Source organism: Macaca nemestrina, chromosome 19 (genome assembly GCF_043159975.1).
Source record: "Macaca nemestrina isolate mMacNem1 chromosome 19, mMacNem.hap1, whole genome shotgun sequence".
NCBI lineage: Eukaryota > Metazoa > Chordata > Mammalia > Primates > Cercopithecidae > Macaca > Macaca nemestrina.
In genome coordinates this window covers 81,173,620-81,186,481 of record NC_092143.1, presented here as the reverse complement: position 1 = coordinate 81,186,481, position 12,862 = coordinate 81,173,620, and the positions used below count along the sequence as shown (strand labels likewise).

Sequence of the window (12,862 nt, the reverse complement as noted above, 5' to 3'; positions counted from 1 at the left end):
TGGCAAAACCCCGTCTCTACTGAAAATACAAAAATTAGCCAGGCGTGGTGGTGGGCGCCTGTAGTCCCAGCTACTCAGGAGGCTGAGGCATGAGAATCACTTGAACCCGGGAGGTGGAGGTTGTGGTGAGCTGAGATTGCACCACTGCACTCCAGCCTGGGCAACAGAGTGAGACTCCATCTCAAAAAATAAAACAAAAATGTTTACATTTAAAAATAAATAAAGTACCAGTTTAGGACATCCACTAATGACTAGATGATCTGTAAGATCCCTTACAGCTCACAATCACCACATAATTATATTTGAAACTACTAGCATTGCAAAGTGGCATAAGTGATTATTTCAGAAAGGAATATTTAGCACACACACACATAATACATACATATATAGTTAGAAATCAAAGTTTCTTCTGAAGTATTTAGGAAGAAATATTACCAAGGAGGACAGGAAACTAAGTTTACCTTGTAAAGTTTTGGATTCTCAGAAAAATGATTTTCTATGAAATGTTCAACAACCAGCCTCAAATTTGTGGTAATAAGACAGTTAATAGGAAAGAAACAGGGTCAGGAAATACCAGGTATACAGAAGGATACTATAGAGTTATTATAAATTTATTTATATACACTATATGTGTAAGTGGGAAAATGACCACAGTCTTATAGGAAAAAACAGATTTTAAAATACTGTGCTCTTGTTTTTTGAGCATCATGTCAGTGCTGAAAAAGTTTTGGATTTTGAAGTATTTCGGATTTTGTGTTTTTGGATGAGGGCTGCTCAACCTGTACCTATATTTGTTTATCATTGTTTACAGATGGAATGAGGATACTGGTGTACTGAACTTTCTTGAATCCTATACAATTTTAGGAGGATGATGGTATTCTTTTAATTTAGCAACTTCTATGTTAGAGGCGCTTTCATATACTAGTGTATGTGAACTGTGTTCGTTTATTTTTCCTTTTTCAGGTGGTTACGGACCATTTCTATCATCTTGTTCTTGAACAAACAAGATATGCTGGCAGAAAAAGTCTTGGCAGGGAAATCAAAAATTGAAGACTATTTCCCAGAATATGCAAATTATACCGTTCCTGAAGACGGTAAGATTTCAAAACACATTCTTATGATTGAGGAATAGAATTGTTTTTTTAATAGTCCTGTAACTCTAATTCACATACTTCTGATGAATCTAAGAAATTCACTTGATTTAAAACAATTCTGGGCCGGGCGCGGTGGCTCAAGCCTGTAATCCCAGCACTTTGGGAGGCCGAGACGGGCGGACCACGAGGTCGGGAGATCGAGACCATCCTGGCTAACACGGTGAAACCCCGTCTCTACTAAAAAATACAAAAAAAAAAAAAACTAGCCGGGCGAGGTGGCGGGCGCCTGTAGTCCCAGCTACTCGGGAGGCTGAGGCAGGAGAATGGCGTAAACCCGGGAGGCGGAGCTTGCAGTGAGCCGAGATCCCGCTACTGCACTCCAGCCTGGGCGGCAGAGCGAGACTCCGTCTCAAAAAAAAAAAAAAACAATTCTGTTTCTACTGCCCATATCCTAAAGTACTGGAGTGTTAAAATGTCCTATTTAGGGCCGGGCGCGGTGGCTCAAGCCTGTAATCCCAGCACTTTGGGAGGCCGAGACGGGCGGAACACGAGGTCAGGAGATCGAGACCATCCTGGCTAACACAGTGAAACCCCGTCTCTACTAAAAAAATACAAAAAAATAGCCGGGCGAGGTGGCGGGCGCCTGTAGTCCCAGCTACTCGGGAGGCTGAGGCAGGAGAATGGCGCAAACCCGGGAGGCGGAGCTTGCAGTGAGCTGAGATCCAGCCACTGCACTCCAGCCTGGGCAACAGAGCCAGACTCCGTCTCAAAAAAAAAAAAAAAAAAAAAAAAAAAAAAAGTCCTATTTAGGATCCAGTTTGTAAATGTTTCCGAGTTTGACTTTCCATTGAAACTGTGCCGCCGAAGAAAGAGCCGTTTTGGGGTGTGATGTGTCATGCTGCTGTGAGCTCTCCCTCTAGAGCCTTTGACGGGGTTGGACATGACAGGGGCCTCGTTAGTCCTTGATACAGATGTTCTCACTTCACCCTCCGATGACCCCGCAGGGTAGTTTCTATTCTTCTTTCCCGTGGAAAGAGAGTCTGAGACAGAAGAGATAATGTGTTCAAAGCCACACGGGTAGAGTCATGCAGGCAAAGCAGTCCTTGCACCCTTTGTCCCCAAGCCCGTGCTGGCAGCAGCCACGCTTACCTGCTCCTATCTCTAGCCTTGCTGTGGCTGCAGCCTTGGGGATTTCCAGCAGGGCCAGCAGCCACCCCCGGCTGCCTGAGACTGAGGGGTTTCCGGGGCACGGGACTGTCAGTGCTAAAGCTGGGAAGGTAGACTAGGAAGAGATGGTCACTCCATTTCCAGTCGCTGACGCTTCAGTTTCCAGTGAACACCAGGTCTACCAGAGGCCCACAGGAGTGATTTAAGGTGAAATAGCACCGCTTTCTACATCTTGAATTCCAAACTAGAAAACGCAGAATAAAAGAGACTTTCCTGGAAAATAGTTCAGATTTGGAAAATTTACTTTTTATCCTCAATGAAGAAGGAAAAGAAAACTTGCATTTGTCGTTAAACTTTCTTGCTCCTTATGTTCAATGTTCTTTTCTCCTTCATGGGAGAGGCATTGTATAAATATATTCATAGTAAAATCCTGACCCATGTGGGGCATTCCAACAAAATCCTGCTGCCATCACCTGAGTCAGAAAGACCTGAAAAAAAATCCTACCGCTACATATTTCCTTATAGGAATAAGGCCGGGCGCGGTGGCTCACGCCTGTAATCTCAGCACTTTGGGAGGCCGAGGCGGGCGGATCACGAGGTCAGGAGATCAAGACCATCCTGGCTAACACAGTGAAACCCCGTCTCTACTAAAAAATACAAAAAGCTAGCCGGGCGAGGTGGTGGGCGCCTGTAGTCCCAGCTACTTGGGAGGCTGAGGCAGGAGAATAGCATAAACGCGGGAGGCGGAGCTTGCAGTGAGCTGGGATCCGGCCACTGCACTCCAGCCTGGGCAACAGAGGGAGACTCCGTCTCAAAAACAAACAAACAAACAAAAAAAACAAACTAGCTGGTCATGATGGTGGGTGCCTGTAATCCCAGCTACTGGGGAGGATGAGGTGGGAGAATCGCTTGAACCTGAGAGGTGGAGGTTGCAGTGAGCCAAGATCACACCACTGGGCGAGAGAATGAGACTCCGTCTCCAAAAAAAAGAAAGAAAACAAAAGTACATGTTTGTTTTTGTCTAACTATACATGTATTTTAATGCTGTGAATATACAGCAGTCCAACGTTGAAATTCCTTCTGTGTTTTCATAGAGTTGTATCTTTGTTTCATGTTGCTTAAGTAAAGTTGCATTTGTCATTTCTACAGCAACACCAGATGCAGGAGAAGATCCCAAAGTTACGAGAGCCAAGTTCTTTATCCGGGACCTGTTTTTGGTAAGCCATTTTGTTAACCTTTGTTTTTTTTACCTCCATTCTTAATCTTTTGTTTCTTGCAGTATGCAGATTACTTACTCTTTGATTTAATCTTCCTTAACATTACGGGAGATGAGAAAGGGTATGTTACTTTCATTTCACAGCTGAGCACACCGAGGTTCAGAGAGGTTAGATTTCTCACCCAAGGTCACACAGCTTCCAACCAGCAGAGCCCGGGTGAGAACACAGCATCCCAGGGAATGGTACTTGGATGGGCTACACTTCATTCACTTCTTGTATTTTCTAAAAAGGACAGCGTCCTTCAGCAAAGTCCAAGCGCCCATACTCTTCCTCCACCCAAAAGCACTAACAGGCTGATGGTTTATGTAAAAACAGGTGTGCTCAAATTCAGATACTTTTTCTTCAGCTTTTTGAGATTTTGAGATTATTTTTGAGATACAGTTGAGATTATATTTGGGATAATTTTGAGATTATTTCAAACTTACATATGAGGCGGAAGATTTGTACAAATAACTCCCATATACTCAGACCAGGTGCAGTGGCTCACGCTTGTACTCCCAGCACTTGGGAGGCTGAGGCAGGTAGATCACCTGAGGTCAGGAGTTCGAGACCAGCCTGGCCAACATGGTGAAACCCCGTCTCTACTAAAAATACAAAAAATTAGCTGGGTACAGTGGCGGGCGCCTGTAATCCCAGCTACTCTGGAGGCTGAGGCAGAAGAATCACCTAAAGCCAGGAGGCAGAGGTTGCAGTGAGCCGAGATCACACCACTGCACTCCAGCCTGGCCGACAGAGCGAGACTGTCTCAAACAAAACAAACAAACAAAAAAAACTCCCGTATACTCTTTACCCAAACTGACCAACTGGCAAAAATTTGCCACATATGCTTTATCTATATTATTTTCTTTGAAATAACCTACAGTGGATAGCTAGCTGTGAGTTTTTACTCGCTTCAAACTATTACATGCCAAGGTATTCCCAAGAGCGTGTTCCCGGTAGTAGTCCAGGCGCACTTAACATGTGTGGACAAGGTCTCAGCCCCGAGAGCAGTAGGGCTGATACTCGGCTCTGAGGCCTTTCCATGGGGACCGGCACTCCAGCCTGGCCTTTCACCGCCCTTTTCCCAGCCACCCCTGTGGGATGACTCCTGAATCCTACAGTGAGTTAGAAAGTAACAATGAAGAGAAATCAAGGCCCCAGGGTGAGTTCAGAGGACAAGAGTTCCCCCAGACGTGCATGGCCGTAAGTGCATGGCAGCACCGGAAGAGCTTGTGCAGCTGAATAAATCTGGGATGTGCTGTGTTAAAGACAGCGTGGGAGGTTCCTCTGCCTCTCTGAGACTGTCAGATTCTCAGAGCCTTTACTTAAGGTCAATTAATGTGCATTGCAAATCTCTTCAATAAGGAGATTTAGTTTGTAATAGATCAAGGAATCCCTTAATTTTAAGGAGCATTTTGTAAGACCATAACATATAAAGACACAAAAAAATGGTTTTCTAATGAGAACTAAATGTTAATTAAGCATGCATATGTTGGGCATTTAAATGAAGATTAGAAACATCCAGGCCGGATGCAGTTGCTCATGCATGTCATCCCAACACTTTGGGAGGCCAAGGCAGGTGGATCACCTGATGCCAGAAGTTCGAGATCAGCTAGACAACATATCAAGACCTCGTGTCTACAGAAAATTTTAAAACGTTCCTGGCTATGGTGGCACAGGCATGTAGTCCCAGCTACTCAGGAGGCTGAGGTGGGAGGATTCCTTGAGCCCAGGAATTTGAGGTGGCAGTGAGCTATGATTGTGCCACTGCACCCCAGCCTGGGTGACAGCAACACTCCATCTCAAAACAAAAAACTATTTGAAGCAACGCCCTTTGCAATGACTCCATTCCCTTAATTTTAAGGCTCTAGACAGGGACAAATAGTCACACTATTACAGAAGAAAGCCTTTTTTGGTTTGTTTATTTGGGGCATTGCCTCGCAGTGTCACCCAGGCTGCCTGGAGTGCAGTGGCAAGATCATAGCTCCCTGCAGCCTCCAACTCCTGGGCTCAAGCAGCCCTCGTGCCTCAGCCTCCTGAGTAGCTGGGACTACAGGCACACACCACCACACCTGGCTAATTTTTACATTTTATAGAGATAGAGCCTTGCTATGTTGGCCAGGCTGGTCTCGAACTCCCTTGCCTCAAGTGATCCTCCTGCCTCCACCTCCCAAAGTGCTAGGATTACAGGTGTGAGCCACTGCACCCAGCCAAAAGCCTATTTTTCATTCATTCACTACACACTTACTGTGCGTGTGCCAAACACCTCACCTGGTGCTTTGGGATTAAAAAGATATATAACCTACTCATTTCAGTGTCCATACATTTTTGTTTTAAATGCTTGAGGGAAGCCTGACTATTGCTAAAGTAAGTCTGTCCCCCGTGAGGAGTTTCATACCTCAGGACATCTTCAGGACACCCTTTCCGTGGTCTGAGCAGCTGTCTAAAGCCTGTTTCCCAGGATGCCTTGTCGAAAAAGGAGTGGAGGGGATGAGGAGGCGGCCCAGGGATTCCCGTGGCACCAAGGAAGAAGGCGAGCTTCCACAGGACCTCTGTCTAAGTCTGCCTGGGCTGCCATAACAAAGTGCCCCAGAGGCTGAGTGTCAAACAGCAGAAATGTATTTCTCACAGCTCTGGAGGCTAGACGTCTGAAATCAAGGTGTGGGCAGGGTTGGTCCCTTCAGAGGCCCCTCCCTTGGCTTGCGGCCGCCTTCTCCCTGTGTCTCACAGGGTCTTCCCTCTGCACACGGCTGCATTCTCCTGGTTTCCTCTTCTCTCTAGGACACCAGCCATACTGCATTAGGGCCCACCCTAATGACCTCATTTTACCGTAATTGCCTCTGTAAAGGCCTTATCTCCAAATATAGTCACATCTGAAGTGCCGGGGGAACACAGTTCGGCCTGTAACAGCCTGTCCCCACACCCCCAGCACTTAGCTTCACAGTGCACATGAGCATATCACTGAGGTGTCCCCACAAACCATGACTCGTAGTGTCTAACCCTGTTTCCCAGGTACTTGACAACAGATCACTTTTCTCCCAGAAGGCAGCAAACGTTCCCCTGATAACCAGGGGACACCCTGCTTAGCAGATGCTAAACTGCCCCTGTGTGGAGGCGGCCACGGGGCCGCTGCACTGTCCAATACAGAACCACTGGGCACAATATGGACATTTAATTAAAACTAGCTGGCAGAGCGTGGTGGCTCACACCTGTAATCCCAGCACTTTGGGAGGCCAAGGCAGGCGGGTCATGAGGTCAGGCGTTCCAGACCAGTCTGACCAACATGGTGAAACCCCTTCTCTACTAAAAATACAAAAATTGGCCAGGTGTGGTGGCACACACCTGTAATCCCAGCTACTCAGGAGGCTGAGGCAGGAGAATCGCTTGAATCCGGGAGGTAGAGGTTGCAGTGAGCCAAGATGCCGCCACTGCACTCCAGCCTGGGAGACAGAGCAAGACTCCATCTCAAACAAACAAAAAAACAAACAAACTAGCTAATTAGGCTGGGCACAGTGGCTCATGCCTGTAATCCCAGCACTTTGGGAGGCCGAGGCAGGCAGATCACTTGAGGTCAGGAGTTTGAGACCAGCCTGGCCAACATGGTGACACCCCGTCTCTACTAAAAATACAAAAATTAGCCGGGCGTGGGCATGGTGATGGATGCCTGTAATCCCAGCCACTCAGGAGGCTGAGCCAGGGGAATCCCCTGAACCTGGGAGGCGGAGGTTGCAGTGAGCCAAGACTGCACTACTGTGCTCCAGCCTGGGCAACAGAGCTAGACTCAGTCTCAAAAATATGTAAATAAATAAATAAAATAAAATTAGCTAATTAGAAATCAGCCCCTCGGTGGTATCAGCTAGATCATGACTATCAACTAGATAGTGACTAGATAGGGCAGACAGAGGACATTCCCATCGACACAGAAAACTCTGTTCAGACCTTCCTTTCTGGAAGCTCCTCCCTTGACTTGCCTGCCCGGGGCTTTCTCTGACTTATCCGTGCTGCTTCAGCCTCCTGGGGGCAGTGACAAGGGTAAGGTTATCTGGGTCCTCAGCTGATGCTTGCATTGAGAGGGTTCCTGCCTCTAAGTGCTCCCATGCGAAACAAGCAGGCCACCATCACCAAAGCCTCCGGCACCTGCTCAGTGTGGCCTAGTTCTTCCCCGAGGTGCGTGCCGGGGCCGCGCAGGACTAGTGCACACGCTCTCTCTTGCAGAGGATCAGCACGGCCACCGGCGAAGGGAAACATTACTGCTACCCGCACTTCACCTGCGCCGTGGACACAGAGAACATCCGCAGGGTGTTCAACGACTGCCGCGACATCATCCAGCGGATGCACCTCAAGCAGTACGAGCTCTTGTGAGGCTGCTGCTGCCACCCCGCGATGGAGCGGCGCCCCAGACCGCCTGACTGCCAGCCCCGTGCCATGGTAGGAGGCAGGGTCTCTAGTTCCATCTCGCTGCCGTCTGTCCCGTTCTGTGTCAACCACCAAGCCTCTGGCTACCTCTGTCCCCTCAGGTTTGGTTGTGTAGCTTCTGTTGTCATTGAATACAACCTTCCGCAGCATCCCACCCCCAAAACCACCGACTCTCATTGCTGACACTGCAGCAGAATCTCTCCGGGTGGGAGCCCCTTTATTCATTCTCCCTTTATTGATTCATCGAGGAGAACTTGGTAGATGGGGAGAAAACGCAGTTTGCTTTCCCACATTGTCAAGCGTGACCGCAAGAGCGTACGTGCAGTGCCCTGAGCCGCGGCCCTCTCTGATTTTCCCTTTATGAAGCTGCAGGTTGACGAGCGATGGTCCCTTCCCATCGGCCTTAGCCCTAGACTTAGAGTCGACCCCAAGCGACAGAGTGACCAGAAACCCTTTTACAGTCACATTCAGAGTCGCTGCTGGCCTCAGGCATTTGAATTAGAGCTACTTTGAGCCTCTTACATTTAGGCAGAAAACCTACCACATTCACTACTGCAAAATCTGTCTTGTGTAAAAATGATTCTCTAAACTTTCACTATACTTAGGCATAGTCTTCTTTCTCAGATTCTTTTTGTTGTTGTCCCTATTGCTGGTTTATTATACTGTACAGACCACAAAATGTAATATTCTTTTGTATAACTACTAAAGAAAAATCCTTGTAGATCTTTGTGCCTTTACCATGGCTATCTATACCTGTACATGAAATGTGTTTGTATTGTGCTAAAGAGCTTAATGTCAACATTACCTGCTGCTTATTCTGAAAAAAGGAATGAATGGTAGCTGTAGAATTTAGGATATTTCATAAGGTTGGCACTTTATAAAATACTCCCTGATTTAAAAAATTGTAAGTTATACACATTAATCATCCACATTCTACCAACAGTGTCGTACTAACATCACAAACCGTTGCAACCACCTGCTTGCTCTTGTCTGAGCTGTAAAAACCTGAACTCAATTCAGGGGTACAAATTGCAATCTAATCTTTTCAGGGTACCAGAGACTTTTTTCTCTCTCTCTAGACACTATGTTTCCTAATTAGTCTGCTAATGAAACACTCCTTCAAGTTCCCTAGGTGGGAACAGGTCCATCATTCCCTTAGTCAAAACTCTGGACACAGGCTACATCATACAAGTAAGCAAACAGTAAGAGAAAAACAAAACGTGACGTGTCAATGTTTGTGTCTGGCCTAGGAGAATAAGGATGACAGCTTCACTTGCCTTTTGAAGAAGAGACATTACAAAACCTTAATCTGAAGTATAAAGTCAAAAGATACAGCTCTTTCTCACACTCGCAAGATTTACAAATATAGCCTCAAACATTATGACACACGAACGGTATCTAGAAAGTAAGAACCGTTGTAGCAATGACACTTCATGTTCTATCTGCAGCCACAGAGTTGAGGGTAGTTTTCAAGGTCTAAAATAATCTGTAAAGATGTCCAAAGTTAAATTTTCAACAATACGAATCTAGAGAAGTGACAGCCTATTACTTCATTACTCTCCTTTTAGTCTTTAGTCTGTAATACTTTAAAGTTTACTCTAGAAATCAGCATTTTGTAATCCTTTATAAACTCATCCAGATTTAAATGCTACTTTTTCATGAAGAAAGGATGACAACTTTATAGACAGTCAGTGCAACACACACATATTTTATCTCATCACCGTCTTCCTGCCCTTCCCATCCACTGTCTCATAAAACCCTCAGCTGAACTAAGATAAATATAATAGAAATTATTTTCAGTTCCCCTTGCACTGTCAAAGTAAAACAAGAAAACTGAAAAGCTACACCCCCAGCAAGAAAGGGAAGTATGTTGTTGTATGCATCATCACTCAACAATTACCCGCTAACTAAATATCCTGTTTAAGAGTTTAATTCAAACAAGAGCCAGACTGTTAAGAAAAAAAACAAAAAGAATAACTTTTATCTGGCTTACAATTATTAAAGCATTTATTTTCAGGTACCAAAAGCCATATCCCATTCTACTTTTCAAGTTTCTTTTGATCACTGACAGGCATTATTAGATGTAACAACTTGGTCTCCTAGAGAGAGAATTACACTTATTTAAAAATCTGATTCCATTAATTGATCGAGTATAAAAATCTATGAAAACAATATGTTCTGCATATCACATCTGTACTTTTTTTTTTTAATTTTTTTTGAGACGGGGTCTCGCTGTGCTGCCCAGGCTGGAGTGTAATGGCGCGATCGCAGCCTCACTGCAACCTCCGCCTCCCGGTTTCAAGGGATTCTCCTGCCTCAGCCTCCCAAGTAGCTGGGATTACAGGCGTGTGCCACCACGGTTGGCTAATTTTTCTATTTCTAGTGGAGAAGGGGTTTCACCATGTTGGCCAGGCTGGTCTTGAACTCCTGACCTCAAGTGATCCACCCGCCTCAGCCTCCCAAAGTGCTGGGATTACAGGTGTGAGCCGCCACGCCCGGCCACATCTGTACTTTCAAGGGTACAGCTTTACGGTACGTAGGAATTCGAGAACCACTTCACAGGACGAGGGAAACAGCCCAATATTTACGTATACACATAATCCCAAGTGTGTGCTGGGGCCACCAGGCCCTTCCTGGGGGAACAAGGACTGTCGTGCATGTGAGTGACGACATTAATAGCATTTAATACTGTACAGATGCAACCTTCGATGATACATATATTTGATAAAAATGAGAAAACAGATGTGTTGTAGAGTACCTGTCCACTTTGCTAGCATGAGAACAGTACAATCAACTATTTATTTTGCAGTTACTCGTGTCAGTGATTGAGAATTTCTGTGATGTGCAGAGAGACAGCCTGTAATTGGTCTCATCATCTACTCGATCTCTGCCCAAAGTTCCATTTCTTGGGCTTTGATACTTACAATGGCGCCTGCTCTTCATCTTGTCTTACGCTTTCTGAGCAAGTTCAAACCAGAAAGAAAAGGTGAGGCTAAAAGCCCCAAGTGAGAGAGTGTGAGGACCACAAGGAAGCCCACCGCTCCACAGTAGATGACCAAAACCACGTCCTCACGTGGGAGGTAGCACTTGGAGAGGGCGTAGTCTGTGGGCGTGATGCTGCCCTGGAAAGGAAAAGGGAGAGTTAAGGTGACAGCACCAGGCACAGGTTGAACACCAGAGTCTTAGAAACAGCAGAGAGAAACTGCCTTCTCAGGTCCCCCTCAGGTGAGGCAGGGAAGGGGCCCTCCTCACCTGAGAACAAGGGGGCCTGGCCTTCCTCCTGCACCAGGCTCTTCCCCCAGAGCCCGACCAGCCCAGGCTCTGGCAGGAGAGACAAGTAAGGCCCAAGTGTGCCTGGGTGGAAAATGTCTGGGACACTGACCTGTCAAAACTGGCCCCTGGCCCACCGGGTTCCCATCAAATATAATGGGAGATCCGTAACAGAGATTCAGAGAGGTACATGGAGTTCCAGGGTCATTGGTCAGCAAGGAACAAGGAGGGAACGGTGTCTTCCTGCCCCTTGATGCTCAACTAAGCATCTGTTCCCTAGAAGTACATGTGTCCAGGTCGTCTCCGTGGGCTTTTCTCTGCAGATACGTTTATGTGGAATGACAGTGGCAAATGTTTTCATTTACTTGAATTTGAAAATGTTAGGGTTTCCCCCACCTTTTAAGAAGGAAAAGAACCTGTCATACCAGCATCATGAGCTGGATGTAGGAGCCCATGGCTGAAAGGAGTTAAAACGCCCAGTGGTCATTCAGTGAAACACCTTTTATCAACCTGCAAAGGCTGTAGCGTTCTCTGCCAGGTCAAATGGGCATGTTTTGAAAATAAGAGAAGATGGTTAAGTATAGCTAATGAATAAATGGTTGTTTCTTTAGAAAAGTAAACACACACAGAGTGTAAGAGGAGACGACGTGGCCCTCCCTGAAGGATCAAGTCCACCTGGACAGTGCCCTGCCCTCACTTCCCACACACACCGCCCAGGAATGTCAGGCTGATTGGTTCCCGGAAGGGTGTTTGGCAAGAGGCAGTGCATGGAACTACGTGTAGAGGGAGGGAAATTTGTGTGTGACTTTTGTAAATTTTTACAGATTGCAGCAATTAAATAGTTGATTACTGTGTTGATTTAAATACTTATGGAAAGCTTTCAGAAAAAAATAAACTTTCACGTTACCATGATGAAACTGGGGTTGTTTCTGTTCCTCCAACTGAAAGACGGGACGCTGAACTCAGGGACTCGGCCCCCGTGGTGCACCTCGCAGGCGCTGTGCGTGTGGCCACTGAGAACCAGGCGCGGCTGGAGCCACCACAGCAGCTGACAGCGGCCGAGAAGACAGCAAAGCAGGCTGTTAGCTCACCCTCAACCAGGCCCTCACCGCTCAGCAGATAGCCGCTGGCCATGGCTTCTTTCATTAACTTAAATACTACATCCTTATTTTGAAGGACTGGTTTATTTTTTTCCGTAAAAATCCTTTGGTTTATTTATACTAAATCAAAGGTAAGGTCAGCCCCTTTGAGTCTACCATTCTCATTCTAGATTTTATCTACTTTTTGTGCTTTTTTATCTTTATAAATATTTTATACATTTATCTTATAAACATTTCCTATATTTATATATTATATATAATGTAATATATAAATCTATATAAGAAAATACATTTTAATTTTAATTAAGTCCCTAAAAATTTGACTCTTAAGTTCCATTCACATTTCTAAACACATTCAAGTTGGTGAAAAACTCTGAATACAAAGAATAGCTGAGACTATTATTGACTTCAGGGTAGGAAATAGAAGTAGGTTTACTGGGGAAAAAAAAAAAAAAAAAGAAAGCAATTAAATGATGGTGCTGTGAAAGCCAGGCCTCCATCCACCCATCCCCAGGTGATAACTAAGTCATCAACGTTTCAGCAAACACCTGCTCTAGCC

General features: G+C 45.8%; 2 protein-coding genes across 16 annotated transcripts in view; one reads left to right on the top strand and one right to left on the bottom strand.

Annotated features, from left to right (window-relative positions):
- The window catches only part of LOC105478963 (G protein subunit alpha L), a 201,009-nt gene extending 190,756 nt beyond the window's left edge, over positions 1-10,253 (top strand). For all 3 annotated transcript variants that reach the window (XM_024791969.2, XM_071085693.1, XM_071085692.1), the window contains exons 10-12: positions 964-1,094; positions 3,411-3,478; positions 7,733-10,253. In XM_024791969.2, coding sequence (XP_024647737.2) covers positions 964-1,094; positions 3,411-3,478; positions 7,733-7,879 — 346 coding nt within the window. In that variant the 3' untranslated portion in view covers positions 7,880-10,253. The remainder of the gene's footprint in view (positions 1-963; positions 1,095-3,410; positions 3,479-7,732) is intronic.
- LOC105478907 (metallophosphoesterase 1) overlaps positions 1,216-12,862 on the bottom strand; it is a 35,390-nt gene continuing 23,743 nt past the window's right edge. For 8 of the 13 annotated variants that reach the window (XM_071085695.1, XM_071085697.1, XM_071085696.1 and 5 more), the window contains 2 exons: positions 12,111-12,251; positions 7,732-11,055 (listed from right to left, as the gene is read on the bottom strand). In XM_071085695.1, coding sequence (XP_070941796.1) covers positions 10,873-11,055; positions 12,111-12,251 — 324 coding nt within the window. In that variant the 3' untranslated portion in view covers positions 7,732-10,872. Of the gene's footprint in view, positions 2,535-3,121; positions 3,470-6,146; positions 6,295-7,731; positions 11,056-12,110; positions 12,252-12,862 lie in introns of those variants that run through there. The other 5 variants (XR_011617148.1, XR_011617149.1, XM_071085700.1 and 2 more) reach the window with 5 other exon arrangements.